Consider the following 21,780-nt stretch of genomic DNA (forward strand, 5'->3'; position numbering starts at 1 on the left):
TAGGAGTTCCCCCAGCTGAGGACTTTAGAACAACCAGGTATAATCTCACAGATAAGGACAGGCCACTTAAAAAGGAGATGGAGCAATTTCTTCATTCTGAGTGGCGAATAATTAGAATTCTCAGCCAAAGAGATCCATAAAAACTTAATCATTGAGCATGTAGTTAACAAAATCCTAGCTACTAATAATGACAAAGGTAGCACAGGAAGTGGCACTGCAATGGATGATCAGTCAAGATCAAATTTAATAGAATGAACTAGACAGACTGAATGGACTATATATGTACTGCTTATCTTATTTAATTACTATATTTCAACAGGACACCAAACTAGTGTCAAATTCTAAACACCACTGTTTAGGAAGGGCCTGAAGGCTTTGGAGGGATTTACTTGAATCATTTCTAGAATGAGGAATGTCAGTTACATGGCTGAAGCTGACAGCCTTTTTTGGCCTAACGAAAATGAAGAGAAACTTTGACAGAGGTGTTTAAATTCATGGAAAATGTAGAGAGAGTAAACAAAAATATCTAGTAGCTAAAGGGGCAAGATTAGAGGGCACAAGTAATTGGCAAGCAAGTCACAGCCAGCAGGAAGCAATGCTAAATTGTAATAAAATACTGCAGAAGCTGGAAATCCTAAAATAAAAAAGCAGAAAATGCTGGAGAAACTCACCAAGTCTGACAACATCTGTAGTGAGAAACAGAGCTAACATTGAGTGGAATGGCTCTTCAAAGTGTTATAGAACTTTGGTGATCCATCAGAGATTCCTGTCTACAGCCATGCACTCAAGATTCCTTCCTGCTAATTTGAGACTGGAATTGCGATTATACTAGAAAAGGCATAAGGATTTTCAGAAGATACTGGATGGAAGTGGAGGAACTTATTGAAAGTGGATGGGAAAGATGTGTGAAAAAGTTTGAAGACAACATTTTAGAGTCATACAGTACAGAAGAGGCCCTTGGGCCCATCCCATCTGCACTGACTTATGAAAGCTAATATCACTTTCCAGCACTTGGGCCAGAGCCTTCACTGTTATGAATTCAAGACCACAACCACATACTTTTGAAAGTTGAGATGTTTCCTACCTCTACTTCCCTCCCAAAAGGGAGTTTCATTACAGAAGGAAATTCCATTGCAGGTGGCACATCAGAACATGGAATAGGAACTTGCAGAGTGTAAGAAAATATCAGAGTAGTTTTAGCAATATAGAAAGTTATTGGAAGATCCTAAAGAGGACAGTGAGCTGCTTAGAAAACCAAAGATATTAAAGCAATCAGTGTAAAAATTAAATTTGGAGTATTGGGCCCAATAATAGCAAAGTTAATAAATAACCCACCACTGTTCTCAAAATTGTGTATCATGGCACAATTACATAGGTAGCCATAATGTGAGCGAATGTGCCACTGTCCATTAGAGAACGGGTGAAGGTGGAAAAAATAGTCAAGATGCATTCAAGCAAAGGCCAAAGTTACTTCAGTGCAGAAATCGATCCTATAGTAGAAAGAAAGACATTATGATGAGTAATGTGTTTGGAAACCAAAGATTAATTGGCAAGGAGGAACTTAAGAGGTATTCATACAATTATTTTAGCATTTCTTGACAAATTACTTCCATGCATATGATTTGCTTTTTACTTAAGAAATACTTGGCTTTAGCATCCCACAAATGCGTAGTTAGAAATAAAGTGCCTATGGCTTATAAAGAATTTCAAATATCTGATGAACAATTCCTTACAAGTTTATTTAAAATAAAATCCAAATTAAATCACACAAGTACCTTACCAATACAATGGAGGAACCAACAGACTATAGGATAGGAAAGTGCTCATCAAGTTTGTTGAGAATATGAAAACTTTGTAAACTAGGATGACAGAATAATGTTCAGCTACAGAATGTTTACAAATGAGTTACAAATCAATGGGTTTCTGGCACACTGATTTTATAAATTACCTCCAGAAAAATTGAACTTGGCAAATTGGTGGAAGATACAAAATATGTGTTTCTTTCTAAATTTTACTTCAAATAAAATAAACACTTAGCCAAACTTTTAGAGTGGACTTCGGCCAAATGTACCTTTTATTTGTAATTTATCATCCTCTTCCTCTTTTGCCTCTTAACTGTAGATAAAATATGTGAACAGTTAGTTCCTAGGCTTTAACTAAAGGAAGAAGAATTTCCCCCTTCCAAAGTTTTTCTCCAGTTTGCTCTCTCACCTGATTCTTGCAAACTGGCAGAGTACTCATGTCCATGTAATTATCTCTCTGTCAGACTGGCAATTAAATGTGTTCCTGTTTCATCTCTGGGTAAAAGTACATTAATAATAAACTTGAGGTTACAAACAGAATTACTACTTATGGAAGTGTAAACTGGACATTTGAATTGCTCATAAAATATTTTGTTCTAAAAAAACCATGCCTGAAAAATAGGCACCTCTGCTGGAGTCAGGTGAAGAGGGAAGAGAGCAAACTTCACATTCAACTTTACATCAAGCAGTAACACCGGTAAAAGGCACACCATATACATAACCACTTGAGGGAGCTAAGAGTATTGATTACACAGCCATTGGTCCACCAATATCCAAGTCATGCTAGTTCTTTCACAAGTGAAATGCCAGAAACTCAGATTAACAGTAGATGCTTAGTAAAAATGGACACAGTTTCTGGAAGAACTGTAAACATATTTTCAAACGTAATCTGGATAACTGCACACTGCTAAATTAAATATTATCACACAATCTTGATTTTCTTTCAAGCAAAATATAGACGCCTTGAATAGCAAAGTGAGTAATCACACACAGCGTTAATGTTATATATTAAATGTAACCATTTCCAGTACCTCATGCAAGTAAAAAAAAAGCATCTTGTGGCTGCGATTTCAGATTTTAATTTACAGAAACCTGTTTAATGCTCAGCATAACTCGGAATAGAACACACTCATACAAAGACAACTGAAAAAGTATCCAGTATTGAAAGAATTCAAAAAATACTTTAATTAGTATGGATGATGTAAATAACATTATCCATGTATCCCTATTTTGTAAATTTAAATGTCATTCTTTAGTCCCCAGGACACTATTGAGAATATTCCTCCTTCCTGGCAGTTAACAATTGCAACATTTGAATTTAATCAAAAACCCATAATTCACAAAGGAGGTGAAATACAGTGTGGATTCTGTACAATGATATTTTTCCCTTTAGGAAGAAGCTTACAGAAAGGTCATGGAAATAGAGAGAACATTGTACAAAGTTTAACATTGAGTAACATTTTCTTATAGTACTGAATTAACATGCAAAAAAAAAAGTTACCAGTAACAAGCAGGTATGGCTGTGTGATTGGTGCAAAAGTTTTTGAAGGACATAAATAGACAGCAATTGTAAATCAGAGCTGACCGTCCATGCCTTTAAAAAAAAGTTACCAGATAATTATTTAAGTGACTTCCAAGCAATTTTTTAAACTGTCAACTGCATATCCTGCTTGTTGCTTGAATACACTTGTCAAACGTTCTCAGCTTTACTGTAACAGGGAATTGCACGCAATACAAGTTTCACAGCATTTCTGCAAACACTTGCTGTGTCCCATATTAGAGAAATTATTAGCTGACAAATTCTACTGCAAATATTTTGTTTACAATGTGTAAGTTGTTAATTTTTTTTATAGTTTGGAGATTTCATCTTTGATGGTGGGATTCGCTTCCTTTCGAAGAATTCGAACTTTAGCTGCTGAGCACATCTGATTTACAGAAGATTTCGATTTCCAAAGATATTGTTGGGATCCACATATTGCTTAACAGATTTCAGCATCCCAATACCAACATCCGAGATACTGTCCTTCAGCCATCGTTTTCGTAACTTACCCACTAGAAGACAGACAGAAAATGCTTGAGTACACACTTTATGTTGAGAGATCAATCTTTTGAACATGGCAAATAAATACTGTATGATAAATGATTTTATTTAGAAGAGGAGAAATACAGTGTCATATGATTTATTGAGCTTCACTGACTATCAGGCTCATTAAACTCAATGCTCCCCAAAAAAGGAGCTGCACGGTCAGGTTCAATGCAAAACAGAGAACCAATAGAAGATACATAAAGATTTGTAGATTTTAATGAAGCTATTAACACTTAAAGCAGTGGCTTCGATTGTTTTCCTGTAAAATGCATTCCTTGGTAACAGGGACAATAGATCCAACAAAATTTATAAATTATGAGAAGTGGTTTATTTCTTACTGCATCTTTAAATAAGCACATTGTGTAATTTAGCTGAATCATCTTGGTCTCACAAAATACTGAAATAGCTAATGTGAATCACTGCCATTTTTATCAGATAAATATAATTTGACAGAATTCTCTATATTCATTTGTGTAGCATAACAATTCATGAATGACATTCTTAACAAATCTTACAATATTACTACATAAGCCTGTCCAAAAACAGCTCAACACAATACAGTACAGGTGGAAGATAAGCATTATTCCAGTCAAGTCCACACACATATACAACCAAACAGCTACTGCAGTTACAAATGTAATTGCCCAGAAAAGGACACATGCAGCAGTTGACTGGACGGAACATATTATTGCCACTAGGGTGTAGAAACTAACACATGCTTGAATGCACACTTCCAACACAATTGTAAACCCATATGGAATTGCACTGACTTTTGAACAGCTAGAAAACAAACATCCCTGCATAGAAAATGAAGCTACTCAGAGCTCCAAAAGCAGAAGGCACTTTGAGTGCATCATTAGCTTTGTCAGAATGTTAATTTGCACATCCATCTTGTCATATTTCCTCAGTTTATATTTTTATCAAAGTAAATTGAATATTCATTTGACTAGTGAGCTGAAAACCTGCAGACCACGGGCTGTTTTATTTGCAATATTGTTTAAAATTAATTTTCTCTGTTGGAGTAGAGTATGTTCACTTTTTCTCTCAAGTCAAAGACAAGAAAATAAACAGGTTTTCAACGATGAAAATGCTTTGGCCTTCGTTAAGTAAGTTGGAGCAGAGGATTGCTTGATTGAAGTAGCCAAATAAGTAGTGAAACTAATTTTTAACTTTATTGTCACAAGAACAAAATTAAACCCAACACTATCAACTGAAGTTGAACATTAACATTTAAGATGCCTCAAAATTTAACAGAAGTGACCACTGGCAAAAAGCAAATAAAATGATTGAATACTTGAAAGTATAAAAGCTCACACCAACTACATGACAAGAGCTCCTAGAAAAACTAATTACTTGCTACACAGCATGATGAAACAAAAATGTACGCACCAACACTTAAAACTCAAGAATACAGTGAATATTATTAAAAGGTTAGAACTTTCATTATTTGGCCTTAGTCATTTTATTATCTCTGCCCGCTCCTCCCCTCCCCACACCTTCCATTGCACTCCTGATGTGCACCTTATAGACAGCATACAGCCACTAAAGAGTCAGGGAGGGAGTTACTTGCTGCAAAATTATTGTAAAACAGTATTTATAGAAACTGGTCCAGTTCAGTTGCTGATAAATGGTAATCTCTAGGATGCTGACAGTGAAGAATCTACACATGAATCACAGAAAGTAAGAGTAGACTAACCGGTCCTTTGATTCTGGATTAGTGGTGCTGGAAGAGCACAGCAGTTCAGGCAGCATCCAAGGAGCTTCGAAATCGATGTTTTGGGCAAAAGCCCTTCATCAGGAATAAAGGCAGAGAGCCTGAAGTGTGGAGAAATAAGCTTGGGGGGGGGGGGGGGTTGTGGGGAGAAAGTAGCATAGGGTACAATAGGTGAGTGGGGGAGGGTATGAAGGTGATAGGTCAGGGAGGAGAGGGTGGAGTGGATAGGTGGAAAAGGAGATAGGCAGGTAGGCCAAGTCCGGACAAGTCATGGGGTCAGTGCTGAGCTGGAAGTTTGGAACTAGGGTGAGGTGGGGGAAGGGGAAATGAGGAAACTGTTGAAGTCCATATTGATGCCCTGGGGTTGAAGTGTTCCGAGGCGGAAGATGAGACGTTCTTCCTCCAGGCATCTGGTGGTGAGGGAGCGGCGGTGAAGGAGGCCCAGGACCTCCATGTCCTCGGCAGAGTGGGAGGGGGAGTTGAAATGTTGGGCCATGGGGTGGTGTGGTTGATTGGTGCAGGTATCCCAGAGATGTTCCCTTAAGTGCTCTGTTAGGAGGCATCCAGTCTCCCCAATGGAGAGGAGACCACATCGGGAGCAACGGATACAATAAATGATATTGGTGGATGTGCAGGTACAACTTTGATGGATGTGGAAGGCTCCTTTAGGGCCTTTGATAGAGGTGAGGGAGGAGGAGTGGGCACAGGTTTTACAGTTCCTGCGGTGGCAGTGGAAGGTGCCAGGATGGGAGGGTGGGTTGTAGGGGGGCGTGGACCTGACCAGGTAGTCACGGAGGGAACGGTCTTTGCGGAAGGCGGAAAGGGGTGGGGAGGGAAGGTGGTGAGGGAAGGTGGTGGGGTCTGTTTGGAGGTGGCGGAAATGTCGGCGGATGATTTGGTTTATGTGAAGTTTGGTAGGGTGGAAGGTGAGCACCAGGGGCGTTCTGTCCTTGTTACGGTTGGAGGGTGAGGTGTGAGGGCAGAGGTGCGGGATGTGGACAAGATGCGTTGGAGGGCATCTTTAACCACGTGGGAAGGGAAATTGCGGTCTCTAAAGAAGGAGGCCATCTGGTGTGTTCTGTGGTGGAACTGGTCCTCCTGGGAGCAGATATGGCAGAGGCGGAGGAATTGGGAATATGGAATGGCATTTTTGCAAGAGGTAGGGTGGGAAGAGGTGTAATCCAGGTAGCTGTGGGAGTCGGTGGGTTTGTAAAAAATGTCAGTGTCATGTCGTTAATGGAGATGGAGAGGTCCAGAAAGGGGAGGGAGGTGGCAGAGATGGCCCAGGTAAATTTAAGGTCAGGGTGGAATGTGTTGGTTAAGTTGATGAATTGTTCAACCTCCTCACGGGAGCACGAGGTGGCGCCAATGCAGTCATCAATGTAGCGGAGGAAGAGGTGGGGAGTGGTGCCGGTGTAATTACGGAAGATCGACTGTTCTACATAACTAACAGAGACAGGCATAGCTGGGGCCCATACGTGTGCCCATGGCTACGCCTTTGGTCTGGAGGAAGTGGAAGGATTCAAAGGAGAAATTATTAAGGGTAAGGTCCAGGTCGGCCAAACAAATGAGTGTGTCAGTGGAAGGGTACTGTTGGGGATGTCTGGAGAGGAAAAAAACGGAGGGCTTGGAGGCCCTGGTCATGGCGGATGGAGGTGTAGAGGGATTGGATATCCATGGTGAAGATGAGGCGTTGGGGGCCGGGGAAACACAAGTCTTGGAGGAGGTGGAGGGTGTGGGTGATGTCTCGAACGTATGTGGGGAGTTCCTGGACTAGGGGGGATAGGACAGTGTCAATGTAGGCAGAGATGAGTTCAGTGGGGCAGAAGCATGCTGAGACAATGGGTCGGCCAGGGTGGTCGGGCTTGTGGATCTTGGGAAGGAGGTAGAACCAGGCAGTGTGGGGTTCTCGGACTATGAGGTTGGAAGCTGTGGGTGGGAGATCTCCTGGAGGTGATGAGGTTCTGTATGGTCTGGGAGATGATGGTTTGGTGATGGGGGGTGGGGTCATGGTCGAGGGGGCAGTAGGAAGAGGTGTCCCCGAGTTGGCGTTTGGCTTCAGCGGTGTAGAGGTCAGTGCGCCAGACTACCACTGCGCCCCCTTTATGTGTTGGCTTGATGGTGAGGTTGGGATTGGAGCAGAGGGATTGGAGGGCTGCGCGTTGTGAGGGTGAGAGGTTGGAGTGGGGTAGACAGGTTGAGGCGATTAATATCCCAGCAGCAGTTGGAAATGAAGAGGTCGAGGGCAGGTAATAGGCCAGTGCAGGGTGTCCAGGTGGATGCAGTGTGTTGGAGGTGGGCAAAGGGGTCCTCAGAAGGTGGGCAGGAATCCTGATTGCGAAAGTAAGCTCAGAGGCGAAGGCGACGGAAAAATTGTTCGACGTCACGACGTGTATTAAATTCATTGATGTGTGGGTGGAGGGGGATGAAGGCGAGTCCTTTGCTGAGGACTGATAGTTCGTCCTCAGTGAGGGGGAGGTCTGGAGAAAACTCGGCAGGGCTGGGAGCTGGGATCTGGTGTGGGTGTGGAGCTGGGAGTGGGGGCGGAACCTGTAACTTGAGTGGGTGTGATGGTGGGGGAAATGGGGTGGAGTCATGAGCAGGGGTAGTGTTCCCCTCTGGGTTCTGAGGGATGGGATAGTGACAGTGGGGTCTGGTGGGGGGGAACGTGTCAGCAGAATGCAGGTAAGTGGCACTGGTGGGGGCGGAAGTGGTGGTGACTACGGCAGTAGGGGTGGCGGAAGTCACTGAGCATGTGGCATCAGCGATGATGTGAGGGGCAGAAGTGATGTCACGTATGATGCATGAGGAATTGTGAGGGGCAGAAGTGACTGTGGGACTGGCCGTGATGGGGGCGGAAGTGACATCATCAATCAGCGTGGGGGTGGTAGCTGCATCAGCCGCATGGCTAATGGAGTTTGAGTAGTTTCCGATGCCAGGGGAATCTTCTGGAATGTTTGAGGAGCACTGGTTATGGAGGTGGGTGGATAAAAGTTTGTTGTACTTAAGAGTTTTTGATGTTTGAGATGGAATTGAAATACTGTTTGTTGAGAGTATGAATTCTCCTGAGGATGTAGTAGAGTGGGTCCTTTGCAATTCTGAGTGTGTGTGGCCCTCAGCTGAGGCAGAGCTGACTGGAGAGAGGTTAGGTGCCGGCGCATTACTGCAAGCGTGGAGCGGAGGATCTTGAAGGAGAACTGTTGCTGGTGTTTTTGAATCTGTAGTCTGTACTGTTTGTCCTGTTCGGGTCCGAACTCTGCTGGTTTAAAGGTGGTCTGGAGTCCGTGTGGGATGAGTTAGTTACGGAGGCAGGCACTGAGGAAGCAAATGTGGCTGTGGTACCGAGTTTGTTTCACGACATGGTTGAAGAGCTTCAGGGCAGACCGTAACAAGGACAAAACGCCCCTGGTGCTCAACTTCCACCCTACCAACCTTCGCATACACCAAAATCATCCACCAACATTTCCACCACCTCCAAACAGACCCTACCACCAGGGATATATTTCCCTCCCCACCCCTTTTCCGCCTTCCGCAAAGACTGTTCCCTCCATGACTACCTGGTCAGGTCCACGCCCGCCTACAACCCACCCTCCCCCTGCCACCGCAGGAACTGTAAAACCTGCGCCCACACCTCCTCCCTCACCTCTATCCAAGGCCATAAAGGAGCCTTCCACATCCAAAGTTTTACCTGCACATCCACTAATATCATTTATTGTATCCGTTGCTCCCGATGTGGTCTCTTCTACAGTGGGGAGACTGGGCGCCTCCTAGCAAAGCGCTTCAGGGAACATCTCCGGGACACCCACACTGCCCCGTGGCCCAACATTTCAACTCCCCCTCCCACTCTGCCGAGGACATGGAGGTCCTGGACCTCCTTCACCACCAGATGCCTGGAGGAAGAACGCCTCATCTTCCGCCTCGGAACACTTCAACCCCAGGGCATCAATGTGGACTTCAACAGCTTCCTCATTTCCCCTTCCCCCACCTCACCCTAGCTCCAAACTTCCAGCTCAGCACTATCCCCATGACTTGTCTGGACTTGTCCTACCTATCCACTCCACCCTCTCCTCCCTGACCTATCACCTTCATTCCCTCCCCCACTCACCCATTGTACTCTATGCTACTTTCTCCCCACCCCCACCCCCACCCCCACCCCCCTCTAGCTTATCTCTCCACGCTTCAGGCTCTCTGCCTTTATTCCTGATGAAGGGCTTTTGCCCGAAACATCGATTTCGCTGCTCCTTGGATGCTGCCTGAACTGCTGTGCTCTTCCAGCACCACTAATCCAGAATCTGGTTTCCAGCATCTGCAGTCATTGTTTTTACCTACCTAATTGGTCCTTTGAGCCTGTTCAATGGCATTACCATTGCAAAAGATAATGGGTTGATTGACACTTGTTGGAAATGGGTCATTGCATGGCACTTATATTGCATGAGTGTTAATTACCAATTACCTGTCCAAGTTTTCGTGCTGTTCACATCTTACAGCATATAGACTTTAATTTTGTTTTTGGATGAATAGACATCCAAGGTATGTGCAGCATTGATTTCTGAAACCAGAAGTCAGCACACTGGCATGTTGATCAGTGTGCATAAAACCTCAAGAGTTGCTTTGATAGAATATTGATATGGACACAGACTATTTCATTATCTGAGAAGCAGCAAATGAAGTTGAATGTTATACATTCATCAGTTAACATCCCCATTTCTCGTCTCATAATGGAGAGGTGGTCATTGATGAAGCAGCTGAAGATCGTTGGTCTGAGCACACTAACCGGAGGGGAGTGGACTGAAATAATTGACCTCAAACAACCACCAACATTAAGTGTAGCAATCTTAAGATCTAAATAATTGCTGATCAATTACTCATCAATTGGCACTAAAAATTAGCATGATAAAAATGAATCAACATCGAGTTTGCTTCTATGATCTAAGTAATGAGAGTTGAAACTGTATAAAAGAACAAAAGTAGTACTCTAAGTTAAATTCTGCATTAACAGAGCTGCTGTCACTCAGATGAGACATGAGCAACCCAAAATCCACTTGTTAATTTAAGTGTGCATTTAATACATTTATGTGAAGAGCAGACTGATTTGGTAGTGACACTGACACTGCACAAAGATAGATTAAGCATTCACTTCTTTGCAGTATGCCACATTAGTTGTACACAAAATGACCGTGTCCATATAAAAATGCCAAAGTCAAACATTTAACATGGAAAGAGATTTGATGATATTTTTGTAATTTCAACCTTTCCTTCTTTCAACAATTCTCAGTATAAGAACTTAGGTGAAGTTCATATTTCTTAGATTACGCCAGTTTTCTTCAAGGCACCAATGAAGTAAGAAGAACTCCATTTATCACAAAGTAATTGCAAGCAGACAAACTAGTCTGCCTCTTTCCAGCTAACTATTATTAATCACAATTACAGCTGAGACAGTGCAAGAGAAACAATCAATTTTTTCGATGACACTAAATTCTCAATAGAGAATACAAGGGCAGGACCTCAAGGTCAGTAAATGAAATGGATAACAATAAGAAAATTCAGCACAGAACAACTTCCACAATAATGTATTATACCTGATATAATTGTAGTGTTATAATTTGTCATACCGTGTTCTCAAAATAAGCCCTCAAGTTTAACATTCAATTTTGTCGCTGCAAAGCATTTCACAGAATAAATGCTGAATGATCCGTGGTATATATGTTAGAGTCAGAGATGTACAGAATGGAAACAGACCCTTCGGTCCAACCTGTCCCTGCCGACTAGATATCCCAACCCAATCTAGTTCCACCTACCAGCACACGGCCCATATCCCTCCAAACCCTTCCTATTCAGATACCCATCCAAATGCCTCTTAAATGTTGTAATTGTACCAGCCTCCACCACATCCTCTGGCAACTCATTCCGTACACATACCACTCTCTGCGTCAAAAATTTGCCCCTTAGGTCTCTTTTATATTTTTCCCCTCTCACCCTAAACCTATGCCCTCTAATTCTAGACTCCCCCATCCCAGGGAAAAGACTTGGTCTATTTACCCTATCCATGCCCCTCATGATATTATAAACCTCTAAGGTCACCCCTCACACTCCAACGCTCCAGGGAAAACAGCCCCAGCCTGTTCAGCCTCTCCCTAGAACGCAAATCCTCCAACCCTAGCAACATCCTTGTAAATCTTTTCTGAACCCTTTCAAGTTTCACAACATCTTTCCGATAGGAAGGAGACCAGAATTGCACGCAATATTCCAAGTGGCCTAACCAATGTCCGCAACATGACCTCCCAACGCCTGTACTCAATACTCTGACCAATAAGAAAAGCATACCAAACGCCTTCTTCACTATCCTAGCGACCTGTGACTCCTCTTTCAAGGAGCTATGAACCTGCACTCCAAGGTCTCTTTGTTCAGCAACACTCCCTAGGACCTTACCATTAAGTGTATAAGTCCTGCTAAGATTTGCTGTCCCAAAATGCAACACCTCACATTTATCTGAATTAAACTCCATCTGCCACTCCTCAGCCCATTGGCCCATCTGGCCCAGATCCCGTTGTAATCTGAGGTAACCTTCTTCACTGTCCACTACACCTTCAATTTTGGTGTCATCTGCAAACTTACTAACTGTACCTCTTATGCTCGTATCCAAATCATTTATGTAAATGACAAAAAATAGAGGACCCAGCACCGATCCTTGTGGCACTCCACTGGTCACAGGCCTCCAGTCTGAAAAACAACCCTCCACCACCACCCTCTGTCTTCTACCTTTGAGCCAGTTCTGTATCCAAATGGCGAGTTCTCCCTGTATTCCATGAGATCTAACCTTGCTAATCAGTCTCCCATGGGGAACTTTGTTGAGCTTCTTTTAATTGACTGTATTTTTCTTAATTCAAGGATTAAATAATGTTTGGAAACTTTTCATTTTGGTAAAATGGGCTTGATAACTTTGTGCATCAGTTGAATATTGCACAGACAATATAAGCCTTTGGCAACTGGAGTTGGCATGGGAAGCTTTTGTGGGTGGAGAGAAGAGAAAGAAAGTGCAAAAAGTTTAGATTCGAGGTCTAAATGATGTGAGAAAAGACGTGGCTGGGATGGATGCAGGAGGAGTGTTTAGCAAGGCTCTAAATGGATTTGAAGAGCTGTTGTAAACTGTAACATGTTGGGAGGTGAGAAATTAATACAAATTGATGATGTAGACATGATAGTGAAGGTGGCGTTTGATCTGTTTGCCTTTATTGGTTGGTGCATTGAGTACAGGAGTTGGGAGGTTATGTTGCAGCTATACAGTACATTAGTTAAGCCACTTTTGGAATATTGCATTCAATTCTGGTCTCTCTGCTTGGAAAGGATATTGTGAAACTTGAAAGGGTTCAGAAAAGATTTACAAGAACATTGCCAGTGTTAGAGGGTTCCTGCTGTAGGGAGAGGCTGAATAGACTGCAGCTATTTTTCCTGGAGCATGGGAGGCTGAGGAGTGACCTTACAGAAGTTTATAAAATCATGAGGGCCATGGATAGGGTAAATAGACAAGGGTAAATAGTCCAAGACGAGGGGGCAAAGGTTTAGGGTAAGAGGGTAGGATTTAAAAGGGATCTAAGGGACAATGTTTTCACACTGAGGGCCATAGGTATATGGAGTGAGTGAGCTGCCGGAGGAAGTGGTGGAGGCTGGTACAATTACAACATTTAAGAGGTACTTGGATGGGTACATGACTGGGAAGGATTTAGAGGGATATGGGCCGTGTTTCCATGTTATACAGCTCTATGATTCTATGATGGCAGTGATGGGTTATGGGATTTAGTGCAATACATGATGTAACACAGAGATGCTGCAATTTATGGACAGAAGATGGTGGAAAATTAGCAAAGGCTATTGTCATCTTTGTATTCAAATGGCAAAACATGGAAGAAAAGGAGTAGTAAAAATAATCCATTTTACGGACGGAGATGAATAGGATTAAAGCTCACCTTTGCAATAAGGTTTTGCATGTGCTGATGCAGTTAGCAAATGACAAGGAAGTGAACTGGTTTCAGCATAAGGGTGTGAAACTTAAGGCAAGGGGATAGGAGTTATATTTTCCCAATGTTCAGATTGAAGAGGTTGCTACTTATCCAAGATATCAGACACGCTTGCAAGTTCTCAGTGTTAAGCATAGAGGGAGAAGTAGTAAAAATTCTATTAGAATAAATTTAAAAAGTGCTGATGTCACTGAGGGAAAGCACTTATCTAAGAGATGGCATCAAATGGATTAATGGCAGAGTCTAAAACTGACACAATGTCAAGAAGGTATTGCTTGAAGTGCAGTAACCCCAACAATTTTAGAAACTGAACTCACTGAACTGAATTTTAGAAACTGAATAAATTAACCAAACCAGAAAAAGTTAGACCAGTGAATGTTTCTTGTTTCTTGAAGGAACATTAAGTTATCTAGGCTTTAAAAGGAGTCTGCCCCACACCATGCAAGATTTTTCTTCCAGCTAACAGCTTCAATGCCTGCCTTTCCTCAACACATTCGGGTCTTTTCAGCCCATTGAAGAAATTTTCAGAGGAGACAAAAGCCCAGTGGTATTACTGCTAGATTATTAATCCGGAGACCAAAGTAATGTTCTGGCAATCCAGGTTTGAATCTGCTATGACAGATGGTGAAACTTGAATCCAATAAAAATCTGGAATTACGAGGTTTGATGTGACCACAAAACCATTGCTGATTGTTGGAAAAAATACATCTGGTTCACTAATGTTGTTTAAAGGAGGGAATCTGCTGTTCTTACCCTGTCTGGCCCATATGTGCATCCAGTCCCACAGCAATGTGGTTTACGCTAAACTGCCCTCTGGGTAATTAGAAATGGGCAATAAATGCTAGCCTGGCCAGCAATGCACACATCTTGTGAATGAATAAAAAAAAAGGTTCAATTTTGCCTCCCCATAGAGTTTACCTAAGTTCCTTCTCTGCTGAATGCAACTACTGCATCCTCACTTCTTCCTCACTCCCCGATACATCACCTCTCATCACATAATGGACATTATGCAATTAGTGCATTTGATCATAACTCCCCACTTACAATGATTTAGATGACCAAGTAAAGTACGAAATGCATATTATCACTGAAATAGATTATGTTTTTCAAAGTGTCAAGTCTTCCCAAACCCATGCCTGCCCTCATATATCTGTTTAATCCCATTTCTGACTAGCTACCTGACTTTATTCTTGAAACATTGATAATGCTTCTGCTTGAATTGCTTCCTAGATTTCTTATAAATACTTCTAAATACCTCAATCATGGGTGACAGACTGTTTCTACCAAGCATTTACATGTCCTTCATAATTTTAAAACTGCTACCAATCTTCTTTATTTAATCTACTCTGTTCCAAACAGTGCAAATTTTGGTCAGGTTTTCTTTGCATATACCAGGCAGCATCCTAATGAATCAACATCATTCCAGTTCTACTGCCTCAACACCTTTTAAACTATGTGCAGTGCAGAGCTGTTTGTTACTTCATTGGTGGTTTTCTCAAAGTCTTTACATAGACTCTCAATTATGACTTGACATATATTTCATGCCTTTTACCACAAAGTCCTGTATTTTATTATTTTTATTTCAGGCCTTGTGCAGTTGAAGTGCTGCTTTTGATATTAATTTGAAAATCTCAATTTTGGCTTTCCTCCAAAATGTAATTGCTTTCTTTGATACATTTTAGTTTATCACCTAGCATTTATTAACAGCCAATTCTATTTGGCACATTTTTTCTACATTCCATCAATATGCCCTGGCAGCTTTCCAGGCACCTGGATAGGAATTCCTGTTTTAGCTTTGCCTCCAGAATCAGACACCACTCCCTTTAGGGTTACCTCCAAATCATTAACATACACAATTCCAGAACAGAAATTCATGAAACACCATGTAAATACTTTTTACCAGGAACTCCCAAACCACCACCACCCAAATCTCTTTCGTTTCCCAACCAGTTTTTAACATATTAAAATTGCTAACATTCCTTAATTCCATATGCTTCAATGTTTTCTAACAGTATTCATCTGGCACTTTCTGAAAGATTTTCTGTTAATTCACATTAATTTATCCTCTCCCCTGGTTCGCCCATCCATTTATAGGGTCTGCTGAGCACCACTTCCCATTTGGAAATCAGCACTGGCTACTTCAATTAATCACACTCTGCAAAGCTATGCACAGTGGATTAGTGGTGCTGGAAGAGCACAGCAGTTCAGGCAGCATCCAACGAGCAGCGAAATCGACGTTTGGGGCAAAAGCCCTTCATCAGAAGGTTTTTAACCTCAAAGCTATGCACAGTAACACTGTGGAGAAAACTCCGCCAGGTGGAGGACGACTGAGAGTTTCCAGTCAAGGAAGCAGCATGGAGTTTTGAGATCTGGAGAGCTGAAGTAGACATAAACTCTGGCAGATGAAGCATCATGTAGCAAAGTGTGAAGTTCTTCATTTTGGCAGGAAGTATACAAAAAGCAAAATGGAATAACTTCGGAACACTTTACTAGGTTGATACCGGGATCAGTGATCTGCTTTACGAGGAAGATCGGTTGGAGAGGCTGGGCTTGTTCCCACTGGAGAATGAGTGAACATGTTTCACATGTTCATTTAAGAATGGGGAAATATTATCCAAATATTAAACAGCGTAAGCAACCTGAGCCTCTTCAATTTCTCACATTTCAGATGCTTTAAGGAAGATATGACAGCAAGTTTAGGTTATGATATCGTTGACACCAACCAGAAGTGTACATGCACAAATGTACTTGAGTCTCATACAAACCTTTCACTGCCTGGAATTAATACTTTATCCTACAGGCTAGACATTCAAAGTCAAAACGTACCACCAATTATTTCTATGAACCATATATCAATAATACCAGATTTTGTTCAAATGGTTTCCTCTTGTCTACAGCGGTTGAGTTTTAACACCATTTTTCTACCTAATAAAAATGAAGCTGCCTCCATTTGATGTAATTTTCCATTCAGTATCTCATTTCCTCATTCAACCTCAATGCCTTTTGTGTTTAGTTTATCTGATCACTAATATTCAAAATATTATCTTCCATGACTTGGCAACATTTGTAAAAATTATAGTTGTGTTATCAGTTCCAAGTTATTCATATCATACACAAGTATAGCAAACAATATTGATCAAAGCATTAACATTGTTTAATCACATTTGTACAATTGACTTTAAATACTTGTGAAACCTGTCTTGAATTTGAGCAATAACAATTAATAGACTTTTAAAGACCAGTCTCATAAGAGCCTTTAAGCATTATAGAATCCTGATCAAATTAATTTCCTTATCCATTTCTGACTCGAACAAAAAAAATTGCTCATTGAATTCATTGTCATGTTGATGAAGGTCCATTCACAATTTAGCTGATATTTCTTGACTTTAAACATACAGAAACATGGAAGATAGTAGCAGGCATTTGACCCTTCAAGCCTGATCCATCATTCATTATGATCATGGCTGATCATCAAACTCAATACCCCACCCCCAATATCCCTTGATCTGTATAGCCCCAAGAACTATGTCTATCTCCATCTTGAAAACACGTTTTGGCTTCAATCACTGTGTGGTAGTGAATTCCACAGGTTCACTACTCTTTGGGGAAGAAACTTTTCATTTCAGTCCTTTAGTGCTTATCTTTAAACTATGACTTCTGGATCTGGACTCCAACACCCTTCCTGCATCTAACCTGTTAGAATTTTATAGGTTTTTAAGAGAATGCCCTTATTCTTCTGCACTCCAGTGAATACAATCCTAACTGGCTCAATCTCTCCTCATACATCAGTCCTACCATCTCAGGAATTAATTTAGTAAACCTTTTCAGCTCTCCCTCTGCAGCAAGAGCATCTTTCTTCAGATAAGGAGACTTAAACTGTACACAATATTCCAGGTGTGGCCTCAACAATGTCCTGCATAATTAAAAGAGGAACATTCTTGTTCTGGTACTCATTTATTTTATGAATTTTCAATCCATCACAGAAGCTTGGTTGATATTCATACCTTTCAAATTTGTGAATTAATTGCTGATATAGTATATGAAAAGCTAAAATTTAAATATACTATGAGCCAGGCCTGTTATCTCTTTGAAGATCTCCCCATTAGGTAAGATCTTGACGACATAATGTCATGTCAACTTCTTTGTATTATATACATGCAGATTTCATTTACCATATCTGGGTGAATTTAAATATTAATATACATCAGATGTCAGGCTCACTGGCTTATTGGCTAGAATTATAGATCAATACTCATGTTCATTTTAAACTGTGTGGCTGTCCGAGGTTCTGCACACATTATATGATGTTAAGAGTATTGGCTATCAGTTCCGGACATCACTGCTATACATGGACCTTGGAGGCCCGCACTGCTGGCAGGAGAATAGAGAGAAGCTGAATAATACAGCTCAGAATGAGGCCACTCAGACTACTAAGACAGTACCAAATCCCTTAAGATGCACCCCCATATCCCGATAATTTATTCTCATTTAAATATTTACCCATCCCTTTGTGAAGGTAACTTTTGAGTCTGTATCCACCACATTGTCAAGCACTGCATCCCGAATCCTAACTGTTCACTACAGAAAGAAGATCTTTTTTCATATCAGCCTTGCTTCTTTTCCCTATCATTTTAAACCTGGAAACATTTTTCTTTATTTATTTTATTTAATTCATTCATACATAATCTTAAATATCTATCAAATCTTCTCTTGGCTTTCTCGGTTTCTCGGAGATCGAGTGGACATTATGCAGACTATACATCTAAAGCTAATTCTTCATTCTTGGACCCATTCTAGTAAATACCTTCTGCAGACTCTAAACATGATCGATATTTATTTTTGCGCTCCCCTATTGTGGACAGTGAAGAAGGTTTTCTAAGATTACAAAGAGCTCTTGATTAATTGGGTCAATGGGCTGAGGAGTGGGAGTTGGAGCTTAATTTGGATAAGTGTGAAATATTGCATATTGGTACAACAAACAAGGGCCAGACTTATACAATTAATAGTAGAGTGTTTGTAATGTTGCAGAATAGAAAGATCTAGGGGTTCAGGTACGTTATTCTTTGAAATTTGCATCACATGTAGACAGGGTGGTTACGACAACGTTTAGCATGCTTGTCTTGATTGCTCAGACCTTTCAGTATAGGGGTTGGGATGTCATGTTGAAGTTGTAAAGGGCATCGGTGTGGCCTCTTCTGGAGTATTGTTCACAGTTCTGGTTGCCCTGCTATTGGGAAGGATATTATTAAATTGAAGAGGGTTCTGAAAAGATTTACCAGGCTATTGCCGGGAATGGAAGGTTTGAGTTATAAAGATAGGCTGGGACCTTTTTCATTGGAGTGGAGGACATTGAGGGGTGACCTTTTTGAGGTTTATAAATCATGAGGGGTACAGATAGGGTGAATAGCGAGGAATGTTTCTCAACAGTGGGCGAGTTCAAAACTTGGGGGTTTATTTTGAGAGAGGAGATAACTTTTAAAAAAAATATATGAGGAGGCAACCTTTTCTGTTTTATACAGAGTGGTTCATGTGTGGAATGAACTGCCAGGGGAAGTGGTGGTTGCAGATAGTTACAACAGATAAAAGACATTTGGGTAAGTACATGAATAGGAAAGGTTTGGAGGGATATGGACCAAATGCAGGCATGTGGGAATGGTTTGATTTGGGAACATGGTCAGTGTGGACTAGTTGGACCAAAGGATCTGTTCCCATGCCGTATGACTATGACTCGCTGATCCTAAGAGCCAAAGTTAGTATATTTAAATAAAGATTGCCTATAAATGTATTGTGCTCAGTACTGAGCAATAAACCTTTGCAAATTTGAACTCCCTGGTCTGTGCTGTGGGCTGGTCAGGAAATGTAAATAAATTATAGAAGGGGGCTGACCAATTATAAGCCAGATTCCAGGCATCACTATCTACTCAGTCCCAATTTGCAATGTGAGAGAAGCCACTTGCATAAAGCATCGGAATTGAAGAGAACATTATTGTACAGTACAAGTCTGAGAAAGGAAGGAGAAAAGCACATGAGAAATTGTAATCACCTCCATGATGGTGAGAAAGACTTCCTCCATTTTCGAGTATCTCTTCTCTGGCTGAAGCCTAATTTAATAAAAACAAATCAAAATTATTAGTTAAATACATTCATCAACATATACCTCAAGTTCAAACATTTTTGATTGTGTGTAGAATGAAGCTATTAAAATGCTATCTAGAAAGATTTCCCTGCACAATTTAGTATCAGCTTTAACCATAAATTATACTCTACTCTTTTCTATTAATACTTGGGCATTTTCAGAAGTTTCAAAACATATTTAGATTCCGAACAAAAATCAGGGATTGGCCATACAAAGGGAGATAGTGAGGGAAGGGATCAGTTTGAGGCTGATAATTGGGAAAAGAGGCGGGTCAAATAGTCAGGGCAGACAGGACCAAAGCAGGGAACAAGGTAGGACTGATAAATTAAACTGCTTTTATTTCAATGCAAGAGGCCTAACAGGGAAGGCAGATGAACTCAGAGCATGGTTGGGGACACAGGACTGGGAGATCATAGCAATTACAGAGATGTTCAGAAATGGATGGGACTGGCAGCTTAACGTTCCAGAATACAAATACTATGAGGAGGATAGAAAGGGGGACAAGAGATTAGGCAGTGCATTTTTCATTAGGGATAATGTAACAGCTGCACTTGTACGAAAATCCTGGGAATACGTCCAGGGATATTATTTGGGAGAAAATGAGAAAAGAGATTAGATTAGATTCCTTACAGCATGGAAACAGGCCCTTCGGCCCAACAAGTCCACACCGACCCTCCGAAGAGTAACCCACCCAGACCCATTTCCCTCTGATTAAAGCAGCTAACACTGTGGGCAATTTAGCATGGCCAATTCACCTGACTGTGGGAGGAAACCGGAGCACCCGGAGGAAACCCACACAGACACGGGGAGAATGTGCAAACTCCACACAGACAGTCACCCAAGGCTGGAATTGAACCTGGGACCCTGGTGCTGTGAGGCAGCAGTGCTAACCACTGAGCCACCATGCCGCCCCAGATTGGGATGGTCACCTTATTGTGATTGTACTGTAGCCACCACAATAGTCAGAGCCAAACTGAGAAAAAATATTGTAAGATCTCAGTTGTCTGTAAGCAAAATAGGGTGGTTATGGTAGTTGATTTTAACTTTCCAAACACAGAATGGGACTACCATAGTGTTAAGGGCATGAATGGAGAGGAATTTGTTAAGTGTGTACAAGAAAATTGTGATTCAGTATGTGGATGTACTTACTACAGAAGGTGCCAAACTTGACCCAACTTAGGAAATAAGGCAGGGCAGGTGACTGAGGTGATGGTGGAGGAGCACTCTAGGGACAGTGTCCATAGTTTTAAAATAGCAATGGAAAAGCATAGACCGGATCTAAAAGTTAAAGTTCTAAACTGGAAGGAGGTGAACTTTGATTTTGGGCAAGCGAAAAACTGATTGGGGGAAGGATATATGCAGGGACAGCTGGAAAATCGGAAGCCTTCAAAAATAAGATAACAAGAGTCCAGAGGCAATATGTTCCTGTTAGGATGAAAGACAAGGCTGGAAGGTGTAGGGAATGCTGCATGAGTAGAGAAATTTAGGTTTTGGTTACGAATAAAAAGGAAGCATATGGCAAGTACCAACAGCAGAGATCGAGTGAATCCCGAGAAGAGTATAAAAGCAGTAGGTGTATACTTAAGAGGGAAATCAGGAATGCAAAAAGGGGACATGAGATCACTTTGGAAAATAGGGTTAAGGAGAATCCAAAGGGATTCTACAAATACATCAATGACAAAAGGTTGACTCTGGACAGAATAAGGCCCTTTAAAGATCAGCAATGGGTGGAACAGCAAGAGATGAGGGAGGTACTAAACGAATATTTTGCATCAGTGTTTACTGTGGAGAAGGTATGGAAGACAGAGAATGTGGGGAAATAAATAGCGACATCTAGAAAATGTCCATATTACAGAGGTGGCGGTGCTGGACATCTTAAAATGCGTAAAGGTGGATAAATCCGTGGGAACTTCGTCGGAAGCTAGGCAAGTGATTGCTCAGATATTTGTATCATCGATAGTCATAGGTGAGGCGATGGAAGACTGGTGGTTGCCAGGGAACTATAGACTGGTGAGCCTGACATCAGT

The 21,780-nt window shown here is 41.4% G+C and overlaps 1 protein-coding gene across 1 annotated transcript in view; it reads right to left on the minus strand.

The window, feature by feature from the left end:
* Positions 1 to 1,720: 1,720 nt before the first annotated feature.
* Positions 1,721 to 21,780, minus strand: part of agps (alkylglycerone phosphate synthase) — a 158,917-nt gene continuing 138,857 nt past the window's right edge. The window contains exons 19-20 of the mRNA XM_072579139.1: positions 19,661 to 19,718; positions 1,721 to 3,854 (exon numbers count right to left, since the gene is read on the minus strand). Of these exons, the coding sequence (XP_072435240.1) occupies positions 3,733 to 3,854; positions 19,661 to 19,718 (180 nt within the window). The 3' untranslated portion in view covers positions 1,721 to 3,732. The remainder of the gene's footprint in view (positions 3,855 to 19,660; positions 19,719 to 21,780) is intronic.

The sequence above is a fragment of the Chiloscyllium punctatum genome, chromosome 10 (assembly GCF_047496795.1).
Source record: "Chiloscyllium punctatum isolate Juve2018m chromosome 10, sChiPun1.3, whole genome shotgun sequence".
Taxonomy (NCBI): domain Eukaryota; kingdom Metazoa; phylum Chordata; class Chondrichthyes; order Orectolobiformes; family Hemiscylliidae; genus Chiloscyllium; species Chiloscyllium punctatum.